Source organism: Mchenga conophoros, linkage group LG18, assembly GCF_057382185.1.
Source record: "Mchenga conophoros isolate Kocher_MC1m ecotype Shallow Benthic linkage group LG18, M_conophoros_male_GT1.1, whole genome shotgun sequence".
In the NCBI taxonomy this organism is placed as follows: Eukaryota; Metazoa; Chordata; class Actinopteri; order Cichliformes; family Cichlidae; genus Mchenga; species Mchenga conophoros.
Window position 1 is genome coordinate 4,789,576 of NC_140543.1, and position 27,944 is coordinate 4,817,519.

Consider the following 27,944-nt stretch of genomic DNA (forward strand, 5'->3'; position numbering starts at 1 on the left):
GTGTACAGCCCTGCTGACTGAGGCTGCACCTTTACCTGTCTAATCTTTTTCTTTTTACTTTGTTCCTCAAGTCCCACATCAACATGAAGTGTAAGGAGGAGGAAGATCTGGCTGGCCAGCAGGTCTGGAAGCAGGAGAGGAACTTCAATCTGGACCAGGAGGACACAGATCCCCCACAGATCAAAGAGGAACAGGAGGAACTCTGCATCAGTCAAGAGGGAGAACAGCTTGTAGTGAAACACGAGGATGAAGGCATCGTCGTCTGGAGCGGGGAAGAGCGGCTCAGACAGCTGCATAACATCTGGAAACCTGAGAAAGATTTACAGACCAGCGGTAAAACTGTAATGGCTTTTCTGAAGTGTTAACATTAATATCAAACCTACAGTTTGTATCAGTCAGATCTATTTAATGTGTATTCGTGAAAACATGACAGGGAGTTTTAAATGGACTGGTTCTTATATAGCGCTTTTCTACTCAATCTTGAGCACTCAAAGCGCTTTACAAAACTTGTGCATTCACCCACTCACTCCCATTCGCACAAGCACATTTTTCTTAGTGCTTTCTACCAACATTCAGACACACATTCCACAGATCAAAGAGCAACTTGAGGCAACTTGGAGTTAGTATCTTGCCCAAGGATATTTGAAATGCAGACTAGGTGAAGCCGGGAATCGAACCGATCAGTAGATGATCTGCTCTACCGCCTGAGCTACAGCCACCCCCAATAGTGAAGATTATTTTGAAAAATATCAAGATGTAGATCAGTTTCGAGATCAACTCCAAAATAGATCATCAGTCAGTCAGTAATAAGTGAGTTCTTTTTTGTTTGAAAGGTTTTTTTTACTCTTAATGTTGCTGAAAAATGTCAGAACTCAAGTTCTCATTTGCATCAGAGTGCACAAATAACTTCATTTTTACACACTTTTAATTTCACCTGCAAATGTGAGCAACATGCCCTCATTACAGACTTTAACTAAAACTTTATCTTCTCAGAAGTGTTTTTCTATAATTACATTTTTTTTATTGTTCGTTTAGACCTCCACCAGCAAACTGCCTGTAAGGAGGAGGAGTTTGTCGCCAATCAGCAGGAGAGGAACTCAAGTCTGGACCAGGAGGACCCAGATCCTCCACAGATTAAAGAGGAACAGGAGGAACTCTGCACCAGTCAGGAGCTGGAGGAGATTGTACTGAAGCAGGAGATCAATAGTTTTATGGTGACTTCTAGTTTTGAGGAAAGTGACCTCAGTGAATCAGAACCAAACGATGACCAGCTCCTTGCTCTTAACTTTCCTGAACCAGAGCTTGAGGAACAGGAAGAAAACCAGCATGTGGACTCGGGATCAACTAGAAATGCGGAGCTGAAGAAAAGGAGACGTCACAAAAACCGAACAGATAAGTCTCGGAGTGAAACTGATACAAGTAAAAAATCTGTAAGCTGTGACACTTGTGGAAAAACTTTTCAGTGTAAATCCAACCTGACGAGACACATGAGAGTTCACACAAGTGAGAAGCCACATTCTTGTAGCACCTGTGGGAAAAGATTCATTTGGAAATCAGGATTGGAAACTCACGTAAGGATCCACACAGGCGAGAAGCCATATTTTTGCATCACCTGTGGGAAAAGATTCATTTGGAAATCAGGATTTGAAAGTCACGTGAGAATCCACACCGGTGAGAAAGCGTATTCTTGCAACGTCTGTAGGAAAGAGTTTAGAGACTTGTCGACTATGAAAAGTCACAGAAGGATCCACACAGGTGAGAAACCATATATTTGTAGCTCCTGTGGGGAAAGATTCAGTTGGAAATCAGGACTGAATTTTCATCTAAGGATCCACCTGAGTGACAAACCAAATCACTGCAGCACCCGAGGTAGAAAATGACCTCATGCTCCAAGTCACGGTACATTTCCTGTCCACAGCAGTGAAGGGCACTCTATGTTGTTTGTTCCAGCCCTGACTTTATGTTTCTCTAAGTTTGATATTTTTTTATTGGTCTTTAAAGGTGACACAAATATTTATTGAACATGGATGCTCTTTTAATATTTACCACAGAAACTTGTATTTCTTCTTCAGTATAGAAGAAAACAAACATGAAAATGAGTTTTTCATCACTTGTTCCTTGTAACAACCATGATGTGATTCCTTTTTATCAGCCAATAAATAAGTTTTGATACACAGGACTAAAGATTTAAAAAAAGTTCAAGACAAGTATACAATTTTTATTTAAATATGTTTTCTTTGTGATTTATGTTAATGAAGGTTATACTTCAGCATGGCTTTGACCTGGTTGTCCTGGTTCTTCTTAGCAACATGTTGCAAGATTTGATTAAATTTTTTGTGACTAATTTTGTGTATTGTGTAATCCCTGCTAAATAAAAGCAGTTAAATGTGCTATATTGGCTCATGATAAGTGTTTATATCATTTTGCCTAAATGCAAGTAAACTCAATGTTTGCCAACTCTGTGTGTGCAGTTTGCTTCATAAGTACAGTAACAGAACTTGAACTACATGGAGCCTATTTTGATTACATCATTACAGATGTAGATATTATTCATAGTTCATATTTCACAGTGTGCTGCAATCTTCTCCACAGACCTGCATTGCTCTCTGTTCAGACCCGTCATCTTCAAGATGTCCACTAGATGTCGTCAGAGTTCCCCCACTTTCCTCATCTATTGTGTTGCCATTACCTGAGCCTGCTTAAAACCTACAGTCTTTTACATATGGGTTCATTCAGGGTCATGTTTAGTGGGCAGGTTTAGTGAGATGAAGGAAACTCGTTTTCTTTAACTTTACCTCTCAGTAAGTAACTGGAGTAACAGACTCACTGATTCCTCCCCACCTGCTGGACATGAACCAGCTGACTGACACTTGTTTTCATTTTCTCATTCATAAAGTTGCTACCAGTTCAATTCATTTATATTTATATATAGTGCCAAAAAACAACAGTTGCCTCAAGGTGCTTTATATTGTAAGGTAAAGAATGTAAAAACCTCCACAATTGAACAAGCTGAAAAGAGCAAATGCTTGGCAGCAGTGGCAGAAACAGGCTTTCTGTCGTAATCACTGTAAAACACTAATCACTGGTCAGTCATTTGTTGTGTTGCAATCGGTTACACTGAGGGAAAAAATTTCACAACTGGATCTCGGAGATAATGTGAATATTTGTGAAAATATGTGAAGATGAGGCTGAAATAACTTTGAGACTCTAAAACATGATGAAATGCTTACATATTGAAATGTGTGTAGTAACATGACCTACAGCCTGTTTAAGAACTCGTGATTTTTTTCCCCTGTTGGCATAAGGTGAAATCCTGCATAAAGGAGGTGACCTTTGCTCCCTGACTCAGACGTGATAAACATGACCCAAATCATTCACGTTGGTGCCAAATAATGTTTTGTTAAAGTTTAACAAGCTTTCCCAGCCTGAAACTGCCAGACAAACAAATCACCTGTTGGAGATGCTGGTTTAGCTCCCTGGGTAAAGTGGGTGACCCAGATGCTAAAGCCCAGCTATGACTCCTGCCTGAGGACTTTTAGTCTTGGTTTGCATCCAACTTTTCTGCCACAATAGTTCAATTTTCTTAATAAAACACCAAATTACAACAAGTTACCTCGAGGCAGTTTATATTGAAGGCACTTTATTTGAAGGTAAAGATCCGACAATAATACAGAGAAACAACAGGTAGAAGCAATGGAAGATTGAAAATAACGGTTGTCATTACTTTTCATTCAGTCATATATTAAGATACAGAAACACCATCTGTTGTGTGTAAAGATGAACAGTAGGGGTAGGGTGATTTTCACCAGATCAAAGCCATGGATTCACAATTATGGTTTGGTGCTGTTGAGTACCTGGATAGAAAATGCACATGTGGAATGGTAGAAAGTGTTCAGCATGCTTTGATGATCTGATTCAAGTATGCTGGGGTGAGCATTACAGACTGCTTCTTAAATTTAATAACCAAATTGCATCAATGGGGAACTATAAATTCTACATTTGGATTTCTGATTATTATTTCTGGCTGATTTTCATTAGATCGACCTGAGTAGGGCAGCGACAGATGTGTGCGGTCCAGAAGTAGAAGAAGAAGAAAGAGGAGAGCAGAAATGATGACATTCTAGGCTCGCTTTTCACCTTTGATGTACTCTTAGCTGGAAGACTTTGGTTTGGTGATGTGTTAGAGATAATTTAGTGGTTGAAGCTACTGTGGACTGACCAGATCTGCCATCAGCTCAGAGTGCTGGATATCACCGCAAACCTGAGACAAAGTCATACAGAACAGGTGTGTAAAACTGTGATGGTCACTGTGATGGGTGCATGCAACCACACAACTGAGACACTTAGTAATATTCATTTGGTCTTTTGTCTTATGTTTACGTTATGCTTTAAAGTTTCTGTGATCATAAGTTAACTAATTTGACGTTTTGAGGTTACCTGTAGTGATGTGACGTTCTGTATCGAGGCTTCGGAGCGTGTGTCGGGTAATTGAGGGGGCGTTTCCGCGATGCGCGTATCGAGGCTTGCTTCATTTATGGGAGGAGCTGAAAATGATGACGTCCGAAGCCTCGCTGCCCGGCTGTACCACGTGACTGGTTCATGAAGTGGTTCGAACTTTGCCGCGAGATATGACAGCGATATAAACCCTCAGACTTCATTAAAAATGTAGGTGTTTGATGGAGAGTTGCGGTTAGTGAGAGTTTGGAGACAGTTTGGAGGTTTATGAGAGTGAGGAGAGAAAGTCAGGAGAGAATGGAGCCAGCTAAGAAGAGGAGGATGTCCTCCCCTGTGTGGGAACATTGTGATTTTATTCCTCCCAACAAGGTATGTAAATTTCTACAGAAGATGTATTTTCATAATACTGATGCTGCCATACAATTTATGTTAAGCTGTCTTGACTTTTGTACAAGGTGAAGTGTTTGCTATGTGCCAGGGAGCTGGGATATAACAGCAACACCTCATCCATGCTTAGGCACTACAGAGCTTTGCATGAGAATAAGGGGAACACCGATTGTGGAGCAAGACCAGGTGAGCCATCAAATGCCATGATAATATAGGATGCAGTAAGGTTACTAAATGATATAACAATATTATACAACTGTAATAAGTTACATGTGTGATATTTATATTTGTGCTTTGTCTTTATTGTCTTTCCTCAGGAGAACAATCTCAAATAGATGAAGACCTGGTTAGCATGGTGATTGAGGACTCCCAGCCATTTAGCATTGTGGAGGACAAAGGATTTAAAAGATTTGTTAAATCATTAAATCCTAGCTATGTTCTCCCCACTAAAAAGGTCATAAAAGCAGTGAAAATTTAGTTTTTACAGAATAAAATGTGAACAGGCAGGACTGTGTAGCTGTCCATACCTCAACGTTACAACCGCACAACCACTGTCCACACCCCAACCACACCTCACCTCACAGTAAATGATCATTTGCATTTTAAGCATTTCCAAATAATCATTTTCCATACTGCCAGTATAAATATACACAGTATACTGCCATCACTACAATATACATGTTTTACACACTCCTTTTGTTGTTGACATTTACAGGCTGTGTGCAAAAGGCCACACTCTTCAAATTCATGCCAGCTATTATTTTTACGTCCAGTAGGTGTCCTACTAGAGCAAATGAAGCTTCAAGAAGCTTTGCGCTGGGGTGAACCAATTGGATGAAAAGCTTCAGTGCTTCACGAAGCTTCATCTGCCCATCACTAGCATAGACTTTGCTTTGCATTGTTTGTTATTTTATATAGGTATGTTATATTGATTATATTTCTGCTCTTTCTCAGTTACCTGACCTCCGCTCCAGTCCTTCCTGGTTTGGCTGAAAGAGGAGGCTGAGGGTGGAGCTGGTTTAAATGCAGAAGCCAATAAAGTGGACTGGACCATCTATTGTGATCATGCAGGGGGAATGGGGTTCTTCTTGAATGATGGTTATCTGTTATCCCTTTAGTTTTCACCTTTGGTTTATATAATGGTTTATTCATTTGCTATATAACTGGAGCTGTTTCTCATTTGGGCAGGTCAGTTTGAGTTATGTTTTTGTTAAGTGATTTTTGAGTAGCGGTCTGTTAAGGTAACCTCTTTTATGGGCCCACTTGGTTCTTACAAACTTTATTTTTTGTTATTTTGAATTTTTGTAATCATTTTGTCCTTTTTGGGGTATAATAAAACCCTTTTTTTTGAAGATTACATTTGTGCCTGTGTGTTCCTGGCGGCTTGGATCATGACAATTGGTGGCAGCAGTGGGATTCAGCCAGTGTAAAAGAAATAATACACACACAAAAAAGGCACAGGTTTTTTTTGTTTTTTTTTCTCTTTCCCCCCCATTCCTTATCAAACCATGCAGAGGAGCACGGAGTGCGAGAGCAGTCCGAGGAGATGTACCAAGCCAGCAAATGGGCTCAGAAGGACAAGTCGATGGAGAACAGGAGGAGAATGGAACTTCTGGAGGGGTAGACAGCACTGAGGGCCGAGGTAGGGAACCAACGATATCGGATCTGATCTCTCTTCTCCGTTCACATATGGGGCAGCAGGAGGCCAGAGAGGTTAAACAGAAGGAGGAAAGTGCAAAGCAAGAAGAACATTTTAAAGCACTTCAACACCAGTTTCAGTTGTTACAGGTAGAAGTACAAGCCCGCACTTCTCCAGTGCCTGAAGGTCAGGCAGCTGAATCACCTGATCCAGAATCTCTAGATGACGACATTGTTCCTCAAGCTGGTCCTAGTATATCAGCTACTGGTTTATCAGGTCAGTCCCATTTTCTGGAGCCTAAGTTGCAAAAACTTACCAACGAGGATGATATTGAACATTTTTTGATTACCTTCGAACGCATTGCACTGGCCTGTCGGTGGCGGAGACATGATTGGGTTTTTCACCTTGTACCGCTGCTTACGGGCAAAGCAAGAGGTGCATATGTACATATGGATGTTGATGATTCTTTGGATTATGATAAGGTTAAGGCAGCTATTCTTTATAAACATGATATCAATCCTGAGACCTATAGGCAGAGATTTCGATCTCTTGATGTAAACCCTGCAGAAAGCCCTAAAGAGTTGTATGCACGGCTGAAGGAGCTTTATGTAAAATGGGTCCACCCTGAAGATAAAACCGTTCAGGACATTGGGGAAATCATCATTCTTGAGCAATATTTACGAATGCTATCTCCTGAGTTGCAGGTGTGGATAAAAGAGCATAATCCACCCTCTGCTGCAGAGGCTGCAAAGCTGGCTGATGTTTTTGTGGCGGCACGGAAAAAGGGACAGCCTTGGAGCTTTATGACTTGGAAAACGAAGGACAGCCGGAAATCACTCCCGCAGAGACGAGCTGCCAATGTGAGTAGGGCTTCATATAGCCATTCACCCGATGGGTCTTTGAAGTCCCCGGCCAAAACCTTGGTATGCTATCTTTGTGGTATGGAAGGTCATACAAAGCCCATGTGCCCTGAAAACTCAGCTAAATTAACCCAAATGTGCTTTGTGCCCCGAAGCCATGATAACTCTGAGATAAAATTAGACAGAGGGTTAAAGATGACATCAGTTGAGATTAATGGTGATACATTAAAGGCACTAATTGATACAGGTAGTACACAGACTCTTGTACACAGACAGTTTGTCCCCTTAAATAGTATTAATATGACTGAAACGATTCCTGTTTGTTGTGTTCATGGAGATGAAAAGCCTTATCCAACAGCGGATCTATACATCAAGGTGCAAGGACAGGTTTATCTCCTGAATATTGGGGTTGCGGATAATTTGCCATTCCCTGTTATATTAGGCCGAGATCTACCTGTGCTGTTTGACCTTTTGGATTATAGCCACACATGCAATGTTGCAGTAACTAGGGCTCAAGCTAGGAAGCCAGCAGATGCCACTCAGACCCTTAGTGCTCTGCCATTTTATGAGGCAGAATTAGAGACGGCACCCGGGAAATTGCGCAAGTCCCGCAGGGAGAGGAGGCGAGAGAAGTTTCATCATACTATTGTGAAAGCATCTCCCGTCTGTGAACCTGAGATGCCTTTGGACTTTAAAGTCCCAGCTAATATCACTGAGATGCAACACAATGATCCAGTATTAGCACCCTTTTTTCAGAAAGCCAAAAAACAAGGACATGAGATGGAACCAGATATTAACAGCAGTGAGGAATTTTTTCTGAAAGATGGCATTCTTTATCGCCGGCAAAGATCACAGGTACAGCTGATGGTTCCTAGTGGAGTCAGGGAGGTGGTACTGAATTTGGGGCACTCTGTGCCGTGGGCAGGACATTTAGGGAAGCATAAAACCATGGCTCGCATTAGGAAGTATTTCCACTGGCCGGGCCTGCGTGCTGACGTGGCCCAATTTTGTAAAAGCTGCCCTCAGTGCCAAAAGACTTCCATCAAAACCCGCTCCAGGGCTCCACTTCAGCCTTTGCCAGTTATTAGCACCCCATTTGAACGGTTGGGGATGGATGTTGTCGGACCTGTTGAGAAAAGCAGGGCAGGGAACCGTTACATGCTGGTAATAACTGATTATGCCACAAAGTACCCTGAAGTTTTTCCTCTGAAATCTGTAAAGGCCAAGTCTGTGGCTTTTTGTCTGGTGCAATTTTTCTCAAGGGTGGGATTCCCTCGTGAGATCCTGACAGACCGTGGGACTAATTTTATGTCAACTTTATTAAAGCAGGTCCACCAGCTTCTTGGCATCAAAGGGCTAAGGACTACTCCATACCATCCTCAAACGGATGGCCTGACGGAGCGCTTTAACCAGACCCTGAAGCAGATGTTGCGCAAGTTTGTGAATGACACTGGTACTGACTGGGATCAGTGGCTGCCTTATCTGCTCTTTGCGTATAGAGAAGTACCCCAAGCTTCTACTGGCTTCTCACCTTTTGAACTGTTATATGGTCACGAAGTAAGGGGGCCCCTCTCTTTGCTGAAAGAAATGTGGGAGGGTGACCGAAGTGGGGCAGGGGCTACTAATGTCATCTCATATGTTATACAGATGAGGGAGCGACTTGAGAAGATGACTGAGCTAGCCCAAGCTCATATGGGAGCTGCCCAGCAACATCAGAAGGTCTGGTATGATCGGTCAGCTCGGGAGAGGTCATTTGAACCTGGACAAAAGGTACTTGTACTCCTTCCGAGTGATGACCGTAAGCTGTTAGCTAAATGGCAGGGACCTTTTCAGATTCAGCAGAAACCACCTATCGGCTGGCAACTCCGGGTCACTCTCGCTCCAGTAGAGTTTTGCATGTAAATCTCCTGAAGGAGTGGGTGGAGAGGCCAAAGAGAGCAGAAGTTCTTTTGATAAGGGAGATTCATGAGGAGGAAGAGGTAGAGGAGCAGTATCTTCCTTCAGGGGTGCTCCAGCAGGTGGACCTTAATCACCTTTCAGAAGAAAAACAGCTTCAGGTGAAAGAGTTATGCAGCTCTGGGGTGTTTCAGGAGAATCCTGGGGGGACGGATGTTATTGAACATGACATTATATTAAAGGATGGAGCGTCTGTGAGACGTATGAGTTATAGGATTCCAGAGCGGCTGTTAACATCTTTGAGGAAGGAGGTGGATTTAATGTTGTCTCTAGGGATCATTGAACCATCTAAGAGCGAGTGGTGCAACCCAGTGGTTTTGGTCCCAAAGAAGGATAGTAGCCTGCGGTTTTGTATTGATTTCAAGTACTTGAATGCCATCTCAAAGTTCGATTCATACCCTACACCTAGGGTTGATGATCTGATTGAGCGACTTGGGAAAGCCCAGTACCTGACGACTCTAGATCTCTGCAAAGGCTATTGGCAGGTGCCACTTACTCAGCGCTCAAGGGAACTGACTGCCTTCCGGACACCATGGGGGCTATTCCAATTCACAGTCCTGCCTTTTGGTTTGCATGGAGCCCCTGCAACCTTTCAGAGGCTGATGGATCGGGTACTGTGTGGTTTGTCAGAGTTCGCGGCAGCATATCTGGACGATATTGTGATTTACAGCCAAACCTGGGAGGAGCACCTCAAACATCTAGAAAAGGTACTAGAGCGTCTCAGAGAAGCTGGGCTGACTGCTAATTCGGCAAAATGTGTTTTTGCCAAGGCTGAAACTGAATACCTGGGATTTGTCATAGGTAATGGGGTGATAAAACCACAAGTGAGCAAAATCAGCGCCATTGAATCCTGCAGTTTGCCACAGACAAGGAAACAACTTAGATCATTTCTTGGCATGGCAGGGTTCTACCACAGATTTATCCCTCATTTCTCTGCCAGGGCGTCTCCCCTCACTGATCTAACAGGTTCTAGGTGCCCTAACCAGATTCAGTGGACGGAGGAGGCTGAGGCAGCTTTCCAGGACATCAGGCAATCCCTCAGTAAGACTCCAGTCTTGTATACCCCAGATTTTGAGAAACCTTTTATTCTTCAAACTGATGCTTCTGACAGGGGTCTGGGGGCTGTTCTTCTACAGGGACCACCCAATGAGCGACACCCAGTGGCTTTCATTAGCCGTAAAATGTTCCCAAGAGAGACGAGATACTCGACGGTGGAAAAGGAGGCTTTAGCAATCAAGTGGGCACTTGATTCCCTCAAGTATTACCTCCTAGGCCGGGAATTTACACTGGAAACTGACCACAAGGCGCTCCAGTGGTTGGAGAAAATGAAGGATACGAATGGACGAATTACCAGATGGTACCTTGCGATGCAGCCATTCCGTTTTACCATTCAGCATATCGCAGGCAGGAACAACTGCACAGCGGACTATCTCTCTCGCTGTTCCAGCTCACTGCTGAAGGGGGGGAGTGTGTGATGGGTGCATGCAACCACACAACTGAGACACTTAGGTAATATTCATTTGGTCTTTTGTCTTATGTTTACGTTATGCTTTAAAGTTTCTGTGATCATAAGTTAACTAATTTGATATTTTGAGGTTACCTGTAATGCATGACAGCACTAAACTATAGCCCAAATGGTGGCATAGACTTTGCTTTGCATTGTTTGTTATTTTATATAGGTATGTTATATTGATTATATTTCTGCTCTTTCTCAGTTACCTGACCTCCGCTCCAGTCCTTCCTGGTTTGGCTGAAAGAGGAGGCTGAGGGTGGAGCTGGTTTAAATGCAGAAGCCAATAAAGTGGACTGGACCATCTATTGTGATCATGCAGGGGGAATGGGGTTCTTCTTGAATGATGGTTATCTGTTATCCCTTTAGTTTTCACCTTTGGTTTATATAATGGTTTATTCATTTGCTATATAACTGGAGCTGTTTCTCATTTGGGCAGGTCAGTTTGAGTTATGTTTTTGTTAAGTGATTTTTGAGTAGCGGTCTGTTAAGGTAACCTCTTTTATGGGCCCACTTGGTTCTTACAAACTTTATTTTTTGTTATTTTGAATTTTTGTAATCATTTTGTCCTTTTTGGGGTATAATAAAACCCATTTTTTTGAAGATTACATTTGTGCCTGTGTGTTCCTGGCGGCTTGGATCATGACAGTCTCAGTGAAATAACACTGACTCATGCAGGACTCTGATAAAAACTCAGCTTGTGGGCTAACAGACTAAAATCAAAGAATGCTTCTCTTTTTCTCTTTTGTTAAAAACGTTGAACATCCAGTGAGACACAGAGTAAAGTGACTTTCCAAGATTGTTTCTTCTTCTACAGATTCAGATAAATGATGTCATTTTGAGCCAGAAAGAACATTTCCATCATAAAGTAGAAGACTTTTATATTCTTTATTTATTTATCTGGTAAAAAGTCTCATTGACTTTAAAATGTCTTTTTCAAAAGAGATCTGGCCAAGACCAGAAGCTCCAGTTTTCTCTGCTTCTGTTTGCAGCAGAGCAAAAAGGACAGAGAGCAAGGGACGAGAGAAGACATGAGACAAAGACATGAACGGGACCAAATACTAACCAAGACAACCTAAACAACAAATACTGAATAAATTCAAGAGCGTAAGCCCTTGAATTCTGATTTAATAAAGTAAATCAGAATACTTTATTAATCCTGAAGGATTAATAAAGTATTCTGATTCTGATAACTAGGAAACATAAGATACACAGAGAACAGAATAATGATTAAACAAGACTCAAAAAACCACAAACACAAAACACTGGGTCAACGACCCAGGTACCCTAACAGCCGAGGGAAAAGATGACCTCCTATTCACATCAGTATGGTATATTTTACTCCCATATCACTACTCAAAGATCATATTTTATTGTTGTAGGTTGTGGAGGTGACACACACACAAGCTGTAGTTCAACAATGACTTCATTCCTCTATTGACCTATAAAGAGGTCTTGTTACATAAGATTAAAGCTGGAAACTGACACACATAAGCCCAAACACATTGTGTTATTGTGGACGTTGAAGTCACTGCATGTGTTTTTCATGAAGATTAAACTTTCCTGTGCTGTTGGTTCTTTGTTTAATTCTGTTGATTCTTACTTTTTTGTTCCTAAAGTTTAAACTAAACTCTTGTTGGATACCAGGTGTTCATTTAATAAAGCTGCAGGTTCAAACTTCTAACTGCATGAAAATGTAATGTGTAATGTCATGTGTTTCTAAGTACCATCATTGATTTTGGTCATCAAATCAGCCATTACTCATTTAATTTGATGTAAATTTCCCCTAATTTGCATATTCAGATTCAGTATTCAGTACCACATGTGAAAGTGACCCAGATCAGATTTGAAAATATTGGATTTGTGCCGTTCACACTGTCATAGCATGATCGGATATAGGGTCGCATAGGGTCAAAAAAATCGGATTTAATGCGCTTTCGCCTGCAGTGTGAATGTAGCCTTAGTTAGTTCTTAGAGTTTGGTTTCTGTGTTCCCCTCTATTTAGTGTCTGTACCGTGTCTCTGTGCATTTCCTGTTTTATTGTGAAGGTCCATGTCTTATGTTAGTGTGTTCTGTTCACATTTCCCCCTGTCTCGTGTAGTCAATTAGGATCAGCTGTGTCTTTGCCATTCCATGTCTCCCCCTGTGTGTATTTATACTATGTGTCCTCGTGTGCTCCTCGCCGGTTCATCTGTGTTTTTTCCTGCATCATTCTGTGTCGTCTCCCTGCATCTCCATTTTAGGTTTCAGTTCTGTGTTGTGTTAGTTTTTTCCAGTTTAGGTTTCACCTCCTGCTGGCCTCCTTCGCCCGTTCCTAGATGCCCCTGGTCTCATATCGCACTGGACTTCATCACTGGTCTCCCACCATCCTCAGGTAACAGTTATTCTGACCATCATCGATCGGTTCTCCAAAGCTTTGCATTTCATTGCTCTGCCTAAGGGGATTAGGTGCAAGAGTTGTTAAAATGTATAATTAAATAATAGATGGTTTCAATAGCAAACTGTGCCTCGTTCTCAGATGGACAGCAAGTGGAATGTGATAGATGAGATGAGGAGATGGAAGGAAGAAGAGAGGCAAAGAGTGATTCACAGGCAGAGCTTAGTTTATTTCCCAGTTTTGTTGCCTTATGGTTCCAAGCGCCGTGACCAATCTTTGCGTTTTATTATTATCTCATAACACTTGTTTAATCAGCTACCCTCTCTCCTGTGGACTGTTTAATCTCTACAGTCTCAGATCAACACAGCCCTGCCCTCCAGCACTATCAGCAGCAAGAGCAGAAGCAACCCCCCAAACAGCAACATTGTACCCCATCAGGTAAAAAATGGGCTACGTTTGCTTTGCATTGTGCCCACCTGATGACAGTGATGTAGTGTGATGTGATTCCATATTAGATTCTTGATGAATGTGGGTTGTTGTTCTTCAGCCTGCTTCTATGTGCCCTTTTTAACTGTGAGCACCCGCCCCTTTAAACATCTCTGCACTGCCCTGACTAAATGTATATATAAACTGTCTCTATGGTTTACAGTCTGAGTCTGACAAGCTGTCAGCTGTTCATTTCTGCTATTTGAATTGTTAAAAGAAACAAACTATTCATTTAGCAGATTAACAAAAAGAATAGAGAGGCATCCAGTTATTGACATTTATATTATTTAGTTAAAGGTTTGAACAAAAAACAATTAAACACAGAGACTCTTCCTGCTTTCTGGAATGAATCGCAGCATGAAAACCCTTCCTCTTCTTCCTGCTCTCTAGCTCAGCACCTCCTGTCTGTCCATATCGTTCTGTGTTCCCTCCCCTTTAGATCTACATTATGAAGATGGGTGTAACCAACGTGTGTTAGAGCTGGCAGGCCCCATTCACAGCAGCAACACTTGTTGTTCAGATCAGACCAGTTTCTATATTAAGGAAGTGAAACTTACACAGTCACTGACACTGAGAGGAGAAATGGCGCAGAAAGGAGTTCAGCTAGACCGAGAAACCTTCTCTTGTTCGATCTGTTTGGATCTACTGAAGAATCCGGTGACTCTTCCCTGTGGACACAGCTACTGCATGAACTGTATTAAAAGCTTCTGGGATGAAGAGGAAAAGAAGAAAATCTACAGCTGCCCTCAGTGCCGGAGGACTTTCACAGCGAGGCCTGTCCTGGAGAAAAACACCATGTTAGCAGTTTTAGTGGAGCAGCTGAAGAAGACTGGACTCCAAGCTGCTCCTGCTGATCACTGCTATGCTGGACCTGAAGATGTGGCCTGTGATGTCTGCACTGGAAGAAAAATGAAAGCCTTCAAGTCCTGTTTATTCTGTCTGGCATCTTACTGTGAGAAACACCTTCAGACTCATTATGATTCACCTACATTCAAGAAACACAAGCTGGTGGAGCCCTCCAAGAAGCTCCAGGAGAACATCTGCTCTCGTCATGATGAGGTGATGAAGATGTTCTGCCGTACTGATCAGCAGAGTATCTGTTATCTCTGCCCTGTGGATGAACATAAAGGCCACGACACAGTCTCAGCTGCAGCAGAAAGGACTGAGAGGCAGAGAGAGCTGGAGGTGAGTCGACAAAACATCCAGCAGAGAATCCAGGACAGAGAGAAAGATGTGAAGCTGCTTCAACAGGAGGTGGAGGCCATCAATCAGTCTGCTGATCAAACAGTGGAGCACAGTGAGAAGATCTTCACTGAGCTGATCCATCTCATCCAGAAAAGAAGCTCTGATGTGAAGCAGCAGATCAGATCCCAGCAGGAAACTGAAGTGAGTCGAGTCAAAGAGCTTCAGGAGAAGCTGGAGCAGGAGATCACTGAGCTGAAGAGGAAAGATGCTGAGCTGAAGCAGCTCTCACACACAGAGGATCACATCCAGTTTCTACACAACTACCCCTCACTGTCAGCACTCAGTGAGTCTACAGACTCATCCAGCATCAATATCCGTCCTCTGAGCTACTTTGAGGATGTGACAGCAGCTGTGTCAGAGGTCAGAGATAAACTACAGGACATTCTGAGAGAGGAATGGACAAACATCTCACTGACAGTCACTGAAGTGGATGTTTCACTGTCACAACCAGAGCCAAAGACCAGAGCTGGATTCTTAAAATATTCATGTGAAATCACACTGGATCCAAACACAGCAAACACACATCTGTTATTATCAGAGGGGAACAGAAAAGCAACATTTATGAATCAACAACAGTCTTATTCTGATCATCCAGACAGATTCACTGTCTGGCGTCAGGTCCTGAGTAGAGAGAGTCTGACTGGACGTTGTTACTGGGAGGTGGAGTGGAGAGGGAGAGGAGTTTATGTAGCAGTCGCATACAAGAATATCAGCAGAAAAGGATTTGAATGTTTATTTGGATGTAATGACAAATCTTGGTCATTAAATTGTAACAACAACATTTATATATTTTGGTACAACAACATCCAAACTCGTGTCTCAGGTCCTCGTTCCTCCAGAGTAGGAGTGTACCTGGATCACAGAGCAGGTATTTTGTCCTTCTACAGCGTCTCTGAAACCATGACTCTCCTCCACAGAGTCCAGACCACATTCACTCAGCCGCTCTATGCTGGACTCTGGTTTTACTCTGATTATGGAGCCACTGCTGAGTTGATTAAAGTGAAATAGACTGAAGTCTTTCATATTGTTGTAAGTTTAAATCTGTATTTTAGTTCCCTTTTAGTTTCTCTCCATCATTATTGTGGTATTTATGTGCTGCACATAAATCAGATGTCAGTCAAACATTATGGGCAGTACCTCGACATCTTCAACATGTTGTCTTGATGTTTTTACGTTTTATAGGTGGAGCTCTTTCCTGTGTCTGTTCAGCCATGGAGACTATCAATGCTTATGGATATTTTTATTTGAAAAATTTCTCCACATGACAACATAAACTTCTCTATCTTCTAAATGTTTACTGAATATTTTTCTTAGGTATTTGTATGTTGTTGTTTCTCTTCACTGATCTTAACAGAGAAGTCTACAGACCTTCCTTTATCACACAGATTTTATTCTCATTTGTACATTTATAAAGAAAACAATTAATTACAGAGCAATAAGAAATTTTAAGAAAGTGCACTATATCATAATTTATAGTAAAGTGTATTAAAGCATCGTTAGTTAGTCACTTATTTAGTTTGGAGCTGTATCATCTGACACTGTAGAAACATTTCCTCCAGCTTCAGCACAGAATGTTAAAAACAGAACTATTAATGAGAACAAACAGTAGGAACACAGTATCAGCAAACATCATGGCTTAAAATGGAGAGTAAAAATCTAAAAAGAAATAAACAAATTAGTAAAAAGGATTTCCTGTTGACATGTTATTGGTCCTATCTTGTCTGCAGCACCTCCAGGATGCTTCTTATATGTTTCTGGTTATTTTTGCACCAATTTTAGTTTTTGTCAGTAGGAAGTTCAAGTTCAACTCAGTGTGTTTGTTTGTTTTTTTCAAACTGATGCCTGACCTTGAACACCAAACATCTGTCAATAAAGCAATGATATAAAATGCTTATATTAGTACTGAAAAACTGCATATCCACTTTACAAATATAAATAATGATATAAATCCACAGCTGAACTGGAGGAGCAGCTGATCTAGTTCACTCATGTGTTTCTGGACTAAGAGTTGGAGCAAATACCTTATGATTCAGTGATGTTTGTTTTTGTTCAATATTTTGTAGATCCAAGAGTGAGTTTGACTCATGATGATGATGTTCCGAATTAAACAAAGTTGGTCACAAATTCTTCAAAGCTGTTTATTAAGAATATATTCACTTGGACTCATGAGACAGGCTTGTGATCCAAGGGAGCCATCAACTGGACAATTACTGACATGACAACAAAAAAGCTAAGTACAGAGGGGGGAACAGAGGTGAAAATACTTGCTTTAAAGGATTGTAATGTTTCCTTTTAAAATAAGTCTCTAAGGTCAGACAAAGGGACAGAAACTCATAGCTTTCTACCAGCCCAATGACAAAACTATAAGTTGTTTTTTAACATCTACTTTTTCATCTATTTGGCAGTCACAGTGAAAAGTATAAACATTGGCACGCTTTGTCTTGTGATTCTGCTGTTCGTAAAAAATGACCATGCGCAAAGTACCAGACTTTAAGGCTTTGACTTGATGCCAATGGCCTGAGGAGGACAGTATTACCCTTGGACATGTGTAGTCTGCCGTCTACTCAATAGAAGAAGAAGAAGCGCGGAAATGGCACAACTGTCTTCAGTTTCTGGGAGAGTTTAACAATGAGAGACTGATGATGCAGAAGAAATCTCCGTGGTTAAAAACATTAAAAACAGTCGTCCAGGATGATGAGATCCGCCACTGGCTCAGACTGCTGTATATCAGCCGGAGACCCGAGATGAAGTCACGCAGCAGGTATGTAAAACTGTGATGTTCTCAATGAACTAACACAGGAACGATCTGAGCTCAGTCTGTAAGCTAACAGGCTAAAATCAGAGAGCAGCTAATCAAACAAGTGCGTCCGTTTTTTTTAAAGGTAAACTTTTAACAATAGACTTTCATGAGACACATCAAAACCAAACAGGGAGGGAAAGCTTCGGTTTTCTGCACTGTGCCACAGTTCGCTGTCTGCTTCGGTTCACGACGCCTCACTCCGGGGCTACAGACAGTTCTCTGCCGCCTGTGGTGCTCCTCACCTCCGTCTGCACCCACAGACTTCCCGAGGTGGAGGCAGGCCGGCAGGGACTTTGAGAGATGGGCTTTACTTTTAAAAATAGCCCTTAATCAGGGTCTAACTCACTAAAAGATGGCCACATGTCTCTCTCCAACTTAATCTCTTTCTTTTAAGTAATTGTTTTTCATTGAAATGAAATTAATTGTTCAATAAAATGATTACATTTATAATTGAATTAAAGTTAAATGAATCAAGGTGATTTTGACTTTGCTAGTTAACAGGAAGAGAAACAAACTTACACAGGATAAAATGAAATTTGGACCCAGCAGAAAAAGTCAGATCACAGACAAACAGAAACATTCCTCTTTGGCTAAAATAAAATGCAGATTATTGCTCATCTGCAGTTTTAATCATGGTGAATAATTTATGATTCAGCCAAGTAAGATTCTTCTGTGTGGAGGTTTTTCCCCTGTCAAAAGGCATTGACCATTACCTTCATCTAAACATGGAATTTAAGTCATGTAGTTGCCGTTGTTTGTTTTTAAAGAGGTCATAATATTTTTGTGATGGTAGAAATTTATCTTCAAAGTAATAGTTATAAAGTGAATTAATAAGACTTTCCAACAAAGAGAGGGAGTCACATGGTGCTTCTGAAACATTTGTACAAACCTCTCTCACATATGTGAGCAACATGCTCACAGTGTACAGCCCTGCTGACTGAGGCTGCACCTTTACCTGTCTAATCTTTTTCTTTTTACTTTGTTCCTCAAGTCCCACATCAACATGAAGTGTAAGGAGGAGGAAGATCTGGCTGGCCAGCAGGTCTGGAAGCAGGAGAGGAACTTCAATCTGGACCAGGAGGACACAGATCCCCCACAGATCAAAGAGGAACAGGAGGAACTCTGCATCAGTCAAGAGGGAGAACAGCTTGTAGTGAAACACGAGGATGAAGGCATTGTCGTCTGGAGCGGGGAAGAGCGGCTCAGACAGCTGCGTAACATCTGGAAACCTGAGAAAGATTTACAGACCAGCGGTAAAACTGTAATCGCTTTTCTGAAGTGTTAACATTAATATTAAACCTACAGTTTGTATCAGTCAGATCTATTTAAGGGAGACTGGTTATGGCGTCCACCTGAGTGGCAGTGAGACTTCGAGCTCCGACCTCAACGTCCTTTGCCTACGCCCAACAGCGGTTAAAATCCAATCTTTTAGCGGCTGCCTCACCGACTTAAGCTTCTGTTCTGATCTAAACAACCAAGATGCCGACCAAACATAGGTCCAAGCCTAAAACAGCCGGAAAGGATGGATCAGACGATGACCCTAACAACGAACCTGAAACCGAGAAAATGGAAGGCGCTAGTGCTAGTGCTCAACAGACCGAGGCGAGTGTTTTGGCCGCAATTCAGTCGTTGAAAGTACATTTCACTGCTCAACTGCAAGAAGTTAAAATATCAAACCAAGAAATAAAAGAGGCGATTGGAGTGTTTTCGGAGAGGCTCACCTCCGCAGAAACTGGCATCAGTAAAGTTGAAGACGACGTCTCTTCCCTCGTAAGTAAAGAGACTTCCCTTCATAAGAAAATTCAGGAACTACAGTTAAAGGTGGACGACCTCGAAAATAGAAGCCGGAGATCTAATCTGAGACTCGTCGGATTGACTGAGAATACTGAACAAGGAGAAATTACAATATTCTTGCAAACTTTCTTAATTGATGTTTTGGGACGAGACGCGCTCCCATCCCCACCTATCATTGAACGAGCACACAGACTACAAGGGCGAAATACTCCAAATGGCCCACCCCGTGTGATCATCATGTAATTTTTGAATTATCAAGACAAGATGAGGGTGATGAGAGCGGCACGTCTGAAGGGAAAAATAACGCACAACGGACATCACATTATGTTTTTTCCTGATCTGTCAACGGAAGTCCAGAAACAACGGAAACAATACAACCAGGTAAAACAACAACTCCGTGAAATGCATATAAACTTCGGACTGATCTTTCCAGCAAAAATGAGGATTCTCCACCATGACAACAGGCTCCTCTTCCACACACCAGCGGAGGTGGAAGATTTCATGCGAAAAGTCCGGCAACAAAACGAGGGATAAACTTCACGCCCACTCAGAAACGCTACATCAAATATATGCAACTCTGATGAACAACTCCAAACCGGACATATAACGGCTGCTGGTGTACAGGTATGATATAGATGGCCTTAGGTATGCTATGTCTAAATCTTTTCATTCAGTTACATTTGTATGGCCACTTCTTTAGTTAATACGGTCGGACCTAAGTTTGTAACTTCAATCATGAGGACGCTCTATCAGCTCCTTCACACGGATCTGATGCATAACCAATCCGCTATGACTTTGGGGGGGAAGGTTTTGAGATCTACACCGATGGAAGATCTCTGGGTTGTTTTTTTTTTTTTCTTTTGTTTTCTGGTTTATAAGAGATTGTTTTTAAAGTGCAGTGCTCTTGAAATAACAACTTGTGAGTGTCGACAGGAGAGACGAGATGTAGTCAAACCCAGATTACTAAAGGTACAAACTGTATGAGTAGTTATTCAAATATTGATCTAATTTCCTGGAATGTAAGAGGCCTTAGAAAATATATTAAACTGAAAAGAGTAATGGATAGAATAAAACAATATCACCCAAAGATAGTCTTCATTCAAGAAACACACTTACTCGTGAATGAAACTGACCGGATAAGGAGGAGATGGCCAGGTCAGGTTTTCTTTAGCCACTTCTCAACACATGCTAGAGGAGTGGCAACACTCATTCATAAATCAGTACCCATGTGTATTAAAAAAAACCATATTGGACCCCGCAGGGAGATTCATTATTCTACAATGCTCCGTGCTGAATCAAGATTTAATATTAGTTAATGTATATGGCCCCAATATTGACGACTCCAACTTTTATAATAATCTATTTCTCTCTATTACAGACCTTCACGGTGAGATAATTGTTGGGGGGGACTTTAATTGTACCCTAGAGCCCAGGCTTGATAGATCATCAGGCTTAGACTCTTCCCATCCAAAATCTAGACAAGTCATACAACACTTTATGTTTGAATTGAATCTTAAAGATATATGGAGATTAAAAAATCCAACAGGGAGAGAATATTCTTGCTACTCAGCCAGTCATAATAGCCGCAGTCGCATAGATTATTTTCTTATCTCAAACTTTCTTATCTCCAGAATTAACAGCTGCTCATATAAAAGTGTGCTTATATCTGACCACTCAATAACCACGCTTAACTTCTCAGTCACAGCAGCTTTTAGACGTAACCCTATTTGGCGTTTAAGACCACACTGGCTGCACAATCAAAAATATTTTGGAATATGTAGGCAAAAATATTGATGACTATTTCTACTTCAACAAATCCGAAACTACAGCCTCAGTAAGATGGGAAGCTTTTAAGGTCTTTATTCGTGGACAGATGATAGGCTACACCAAAAACAAAGCAAATAAAAACTATACTGAGATGTTGGACCTCGAAGGTCAAATAAAAGAAGTGGAACTTGAGATAAACCTGAATGACTCTAAAGAAAACCAACAAAAACTTTTAAGATTAAGAGCAAAATACGATAAATTAACTACTGAGAAAGCCTCAGCCGGACTATTTAGACTGAGACAGACCTACTATGACCAAGGGGAAAAGGCAGGAAAACTTTTGGCATGGCGTATAAAAACGCTACTGAACGAACAAACAATAAATGAAACTAGAACTGCAGACGAAAATATCACAGATCCTCATAGAATAAGTGAACTCTTTGAACACTACTATTCACAACTATATACTTCAACAGGAGATACGACTCGAGAATCACTAGAATCCTTCTTTGACTCAATAAGTACCCCTTTACTTTCTGAAGAAGCCCGATGCGAATTAGACTCTCAGTTATCGATGAATGAACTCTCCAATGCAATCGATAAATTAAAAATGGGAAAAACTCCCGGCCCAGATGGAATTCCACTAGACCTTTTCAAAATATTTAAAGATAAATTAATATTCCCTCTGTACGACATGCTGGTGGAAAGCTATGATTCAAAAGAGCTTCCCCCCTCCTTGCGAAATGCACTTATAACGGTATTCCCTAAGCCTGGGAAACCGCCTACAAAATGTGAATCTTATAGACCAATTTCACTAATAAACTCTGATGCCAAGATAATAAGCAAAGTACTGGCAAACAGACTTGAACGGTACCTTCATCTTCTTGTTGATAATGACCAAAATGGGTTTGTAAAAGGCCGACAAACGCAGCATGGGATTCGCAGAGTACTGAATGTACTTTACACAAACTCAGAACAACTAGACATGGCTCTGCTTTCCTTAGACGCAGAAAAAGCTTTCGATAGGGTCGAACATAATTATCTCTATAAGGTACTATCTCAATTCGGCTTTGGCAATTACTTCATGACCTGGGTTAAAATATTATATAATAAACCTATAGCCTCAGTTAGAACCAACAATATTATATCTAGACCATTCTATCTAGGTAGAGGTACACGTCAAGGCTGTCCCCTCTCACCTCTTCTTTTCGTCCTAGCAATAGAACCACTGGCTATTGCGATAAGGAACAACCAAAACATCTCTGGCATTAGAACAAATAATATTGAGTCTAAAATTGGATTATTTGCAGATGATATTATTTTAATGCTGTCTAAATTAAAGAGTTCAATTCCTCAGCTACTTAAAACAATTAACTTCTTTGGCAATATCTCCGGTTATAAAATTAATGAATCCAAATCGGCCATCCTCTTTTTTAATCATTCTGAAAGAACTAAACCACCTATTCAAACAACGTTTCAAATTGCCAGAGACAGTCTCACTTATCTAGGTATAAAAATCACTCCAAAAATTAACGATTTGGTAAACGCAAATTATTCTCCTACTATCAACTCTGTTGTTGGCTTAATCAATAGATGGTCTATGCTACCAATCTCGATGATTGGACGTGTAAATATTCTCAAAATGAACATCCTTCCAAAATTTCTATATCTCTTCCGAGTCATTCCTCTCAACCCTCCAGATGACTTCTTCACAAAGACAAAAACAATATTCAGTAAATTCATTTGGAATAACAGACGAGCTAGACTGCGTCTTTCGCTACTATATCTTCCGTATGACAGAGGAGGTCTCTGTGTTCCAAACCTCAAATGGTACTACTGGGCTGCCCAACTCTCTGCGGCCTCGTGCTGGTTCTCAACAACTACCCTACCCTGGGTAAATTTAGAAAGGTCAAGTACTACCCCCTTACCACTCAGCACTTATCTGTACTCTGCAAAATATAAAGATCTGATGAAAGATACATCAAACCTCTTTGTTAAAAATACTATTCGTGTGCGGTTCGAGGCACTCGAGTTTAAAAATGAAATGCCAGCACTATCCCAATTCTCACCTATCTGGGGCAATAAGGCCTTTAAACCCGGTTGGAAAGATTTGGGCTTTAAAATATGGGCCGACAGAGGCCTGTGCAAAGTTGCAGATCTATTTGACAAGGACACCTTAATATGTTTCAATGGCTTGACTCAGAAATTTGACATTCCAACCAAACATTTCTTTAAATTTCTTCAAATCAGAAGCTTCATTTCAAAAACTCAAAAATCTCTAACACCGCCCACCCTAAACTCATTAGAGGATATAGCAATAAACCATCAGCTGAAGAAGGGTTTAATTTCTCGCTTCTACAATAACCTTAGAGACGGCTCTCAAATATCCTCAGAAAAAGAAAGACGCGCATGGTGTCAAGACTTAGAGTGTAGTATAACTACAGAGGAATGGCAAAAAGCTTGCTTGAAAGCTCAAACACAATCTATAAACACTCAATTTAAACTAATCCAGTACAAATGGTTAATGAGAACATATATTACCCCAACATTATTAAATAAATTTGACCCCAAAACTCCGGACATATGTGTTAAATGTGGGGAAAAAGGCACACTGATGCACTGCCTATGGGAATGCTCAGAAATTCAAAAGTTTTGGAAGGAAGTTTTAGAAATAATTGCACATATTACAAGTGTCAAATTGGATCCATGTCCTAAATTATGCATCCTAGGAATTTTCCCTGCTGAAATCCAGCTGAGCAAAGCTAACCAAAAAACCACAACCTTCTGCCTGCTACAGGCGAAATACAGTATAGCCAAATCATGGAGATCCACTAGTAGACCACACGTGAGAATTTGGTTATCGACATTGTCAAAAACCCTTGCTCTGGAGAAACTTACGTCTATGATAAAGGGTAAACATGCTTCCTTCAAAAAAATGTGGGGAAATTTTTTGTTATTTTTGGAAGGTGAGGAAATGATCGATAATGTACAGAAATGATTCTATCTATTTAACCTGTATGGAGAAGTAACGTCACAGCTGCTAAAGAAAACCTGGGGAACCTGCGATTGCTGGTCTGCTAAATAGAAGGACAGGAGAAGGGACGTGAAATTAAATGGATTGGAAACGGAAGAGGACGCAGCTTATCATTGCAACCACTAATCTGGATGCCTCTCTAACTAACATGATATCCTTGGATTAAACTTCAGCCCGAAACCCTGGAATGTTATACTTGCTTGATTTTTTTTCTCTCTGGAGCACTATCTGTAAACCTTTGCTTCAGGGTCTTTTTTTTTTTTCTTTTGTTGTTGGGGGGTTATTTTGGGTTGCATATATTTTTCTGAAATAATATATGAATGATTTTCATGGGAGAGTATATATAATATATCTCTGTGTCCTCCTAACATTAATCATTTACGATGTACATAAATCATTATTATATACTCAGTTTTTTGGGTTTTTTTGGTTGATGGAAAAGTAATAAAGAATGAAATTTAAAAAAAAGTCAGATCTATTTAATGTGTATTCGTGAAAACATGACAGGGAGTTTTAAATGGACTGGTTCTTATATAGCGCTTTTCTACTCAATCTTGAGCACTCAAAGCGCTTTACAAAACTTGTGCATTCACCCACTCACTCCCATTCGCACAAGCACATTTTTCTTAGTGCTTTCTACCAACATTCAGACACACATTCCACAGATCAAAGAGCAACTTGAGGCAACTTGGAGTTAGTATCTTGCCCAAGGATATTTGAAATGCAGACTAGGTGAAGCCGGGAATCGAACCGATCAGTAGATGATCTGCTCTACCGCCTGAGCTACAGCCACCCCCAATAGTGAAGATTATTTTGAAAAATATCAAGATGTAGATCAGTTTCGAGATCAACTCCAAAATAGATCATCAGTCAGTCAGTAATAAGTGAGTTCTTTTTTGTTTGAAAGGTTTTTTTTACTCTTAATGTTGCTGAAAAATGTCAGAACTCAAGTTCTCATTTGCATCAGAGTGCACAAATAACTTCATTTTTACACACTTTTAATTTCACCTGCAAATGTGAGCAACATGCCCTCATTACAGACTTTAACTAAAACTTTATCTTCTCAGAAGTGTTTTTCTATAATTACATTTTTTTTATTGTTCGTTTAGACCTCCACCAGCAAACTGCCTGTAAGGAGGAGGAGTTTGTCGCCAATCAGCAGGAGAGGAACTCAAGTCTGGACCAGGAGGACCCAGATCCTCCACAGATTAAAGAGGAACAGGAGGAACTCTGCACCAGTCAGGAGCTGGAGGAGATTGTACTGAAGCAGGAGATCAATAGTTTTATGGTGACTTCTAGTTTTGAGGAAAGTGACCTCAGTGAATCAGAACCAAACGATGACCAGCTCCTTGCTCTTAACTTTCCTGAACCAGAGCTTGAGGAACAGGAAGAAAACCAGCATGTGGACTCGGGATCAACTAGAAATGCGGAGCTGAAGAAAAGGAGACGTCACAAAAACCGAACAGATAAGTCTCGGAGTGAAACTGATACAAGTAAAAAATCTGTAAGCTGTGACACTTGTGGAAAAACTTTTCAGTGTAAATCCAACCTGACGAGACACATGAGAGTTCACACAAGTGAGAAGCCACATTCTTGTAGCACCTGTGGGAAAAGATTCATTTGGAAATCAGGATTGGAAACTCACGTAAGGATCCACACAGGCGAGAAGCCATATTTTTGCATCACCTGTGGGAAAAGATTTAATAAGAAATCCGGATTTGAAAGTCACGTGAGAATCCACACAGGCGAGAAGCCGTATTTCTGTAGCACATGTGGGAAAAGATTTGGTAAGAAATCAGGACTAGAAACTCATTTGAGAATCCACACCGGTGAGAAAGCGTATTCTTGCAACGTCTGTAGGAAAGAGTTTAGAGACTTGTCGACTATGAAAAGTCACAGAAGGATCCACACAGGTGAGAAACCATATATTTGTAGCTCCTGTGGGGAAAGATTCAGTTGGAAATCAGGACTGAATTTTCATCTAAGGATCCACCTGAGTGACAAACCAAATCACTGCAGCACCCGAGGTAGAAAATGACCTCATGCTCCAAGTCACGGTACATTTCCTGTCCACAGCAGTGAAGGGCACTCTATGTTGTTTGTTCCAGCCCTGACTTTATGTTTCTCTAAGTTTGATATTTTTTTTATTGGTCTTTAAAGGTGACACAAATATTTATTGAACATGGATGCTCTTTTAATATTTACCACAGAAACTCGTATTTCTTCTTCAGTATAGAAGAAAACAAACATGAAAATGAGTTTTTCATCACTTGTTCCTTGTAACAACCATGATGTGATTCCTTTTTATCAGCCAATAAATAAGTTTTGATACACAGGACTAAAGATTTAAAAAAAGTTCAAGACAAGTATACAATTTTTATTTAAATATGTTTTCTTTGTGATTTATGTTAATGAAGGTTATACTTCAGTATGGCTTTGACCTGGTTGTCCTGGTTCTTCTTAGCAACATGTTGCAAGATTTGATTAAAATGTTTGTGACTAATTTTGTGTATTGTGTAATCCCTGCTAAATAAAAGCAGTTAAATGTGCTATATTGGCTCATGATAAGTGTTTATATCATTTTGCCTAAATGCAAGTAAACTCAATGTTTGCCAACTCTGTGTGTGCAGTTTGCTTCATAAGTACAGTAACAGAACTTGAACTACATGGAGCCTATTTTGATTACATCATTACAGATGTAGATATTATTCATAGTTCATATTTCACAGTGTGCTGCAATCTTCTCCACAGACCTGCATTGCTCTCTGTTCAGACCCGTCATCTTCAAGATGTCCACTAGATGTCGTCAGAGTTCCCCCACTTTCCTCATCTATTGTGTTGCCATTACCTGAGCCTGCTTAAAACCTACAGTCCTTTACATATGGGTTCATTCAGGGTCATGTTTAGTGGGCAGGTTTAGTGCGATGAAGGAAACTCGTTTTCTTTAACTTTACCTCTGAGTAAGTAACTGGAGTAACAGACTCACTGATTCCTCCCCTCCTGCTGGACATGAACCAGCTGACTGACACTTGTTTTCATTTTCTCATTCATAAAGTTGCTACCAGTTCAATTCATTTATATTTATATATAGTGCCAAAAAACAACAGTTGCCTCAAGGTGCTTTATATTGTAAGGTAAAGAATGTAAAAACCTCCACAATTGAACAAGCTGAAAAGAGCAAATGCTTGGCAGCAGTGGCAGAAACAGGCTGTCTGTCGTAATCACTGTAAAACACTAATCACTGGTCAGTCATTTGTTCTACAAATTCTACATTTGGATTTCTGATTATTATTTCTGGCTGATTTTCATTAGATCGACCTGAGTAGGGCAGCGACAGATGTGTGCGGTCCAGAAGAAGAAGAAGAAGAAAGAGGAGAGCAGAAATGATGACATTCTAGGCTCGCTTTTCACCTTTGATGTACTCTTAGCAGGAAGACTTTGGTTTGGTGATGTGTTAGAGATAATTTAGTGGTTGAAGCTACTGTGGACTGACCAGATCTGCCATCAGCTCAGAGTGCTGGATATCACCGCAAACCTGAGACAAAGTCATACAGAACAGGTGTGTAAAACTGTGATGGTGTCAGTGAAATAACACTGACTCATGCAGGACTCTGATAAAAACTCAGCTTGTGGG

The 27,944-nt window shown here is 40.8% G+C and overlaps 4 protein-coding genes across 5 annotated transcripts; all 4 read left to right on the top strand.

Annotated features, from left to right (window-relative positions):
• Positions 1 to 75: 75 nt before the first annotated feature.
• On the top strand, positions 76 to 2,457 carry LOC146552975 (uncharacterized). The gene is made up of 2 exons (XM_085255584.1): positions 76 to 333; positions 1,036 to 2,457. Exons 1-2 carry the CDS (start codon positions 84 to 86, stop codon positions 1,878 to 1,880), a joined length of 1,095 nt encoding a protein of 364 aa, XP_085111710.1. The 5' UTR covers positions 76 to 83; the 3' UTR covers positions 1,881 to 2,457.
• A 3,181-nt stretch (positions 2,458 to 5,638) lies between these two features.
• LOC146552976 (uncharacterized) lies at positions 5,639 to 10,795 on the top strand. Its single transcript, XM_085255541.1, has 3 exons — positions 5,639 to 7,341; positions 10,238 to 10,338; positions 10,434 to 10,795. Exons 1-2 carry the CDS (start codon positions 6,406 to 6,408, stop codon positions 10,253 to 10,255), a joined length of 954 nt encoding a protein of 317 aa, XP_085111667.1. The 5' UTR covers positions 5,639 to 6,405; the 3' UTR covers positions 10,256 to 10,338; positions 10,434 to 10,795.
• Positions 10,796 to 12,940: 2,145 nt separating this feature from the next.
• LOC146552977 (tripartite motif-containing protein 16-like) lies at positions 12,941 to 16,600 on the top strand. 2 transcript variants are annotated; one of them, XM_085255393.1, is made up of 3 exons: positions 12,941 to 13,181; positions 13,536 to 13,622; positions 14,110 to 16,600. In XM_085255393.1, the coding sequence occupies exons 1-3, from the start codon at positions 12,941 to 12,943 to the stop codon at positions 15,921 to 15,923; spliced, it is 2,142 nt and encodes a 713-aa protein (XP_085111519.1). In that variant the 3' UTR covers positions 15,924 to 16,600. The 2 variants fall into 2 exon arrangements, with proteins under 2 accessions (XP_085111519.1, XP_085111520.1); XM_085255394.1 differs by lacking the exon at positions 13,536 to 13,622.
• A 2,110-nt stretch (positions 16,601 to 18,710) lies between these two features.
• LOC146552978 (uncharacterized) lies at positions 18,711 to 26,519 on the top strand. The gene is made up of 2 exons (XM_085255566.1): positions 18,711 to 18,968; positions 25,420 to 26,519. The coding sequence occupies exons 1-2, from the start codon at positions 18,719 to 18,721 to the stop codon at positions 26,346 to 26,348; spliced, it is 1,179 nt and encodes a 392-aa protein (XP_085111692.1). The 5' UTR covers positions 18,711 to 18,718; the 3' UTR covers positions 26,349 to 26,519.
• Positions 26,520 to 27,944: the final 1,425 nt, after the last annotated feature.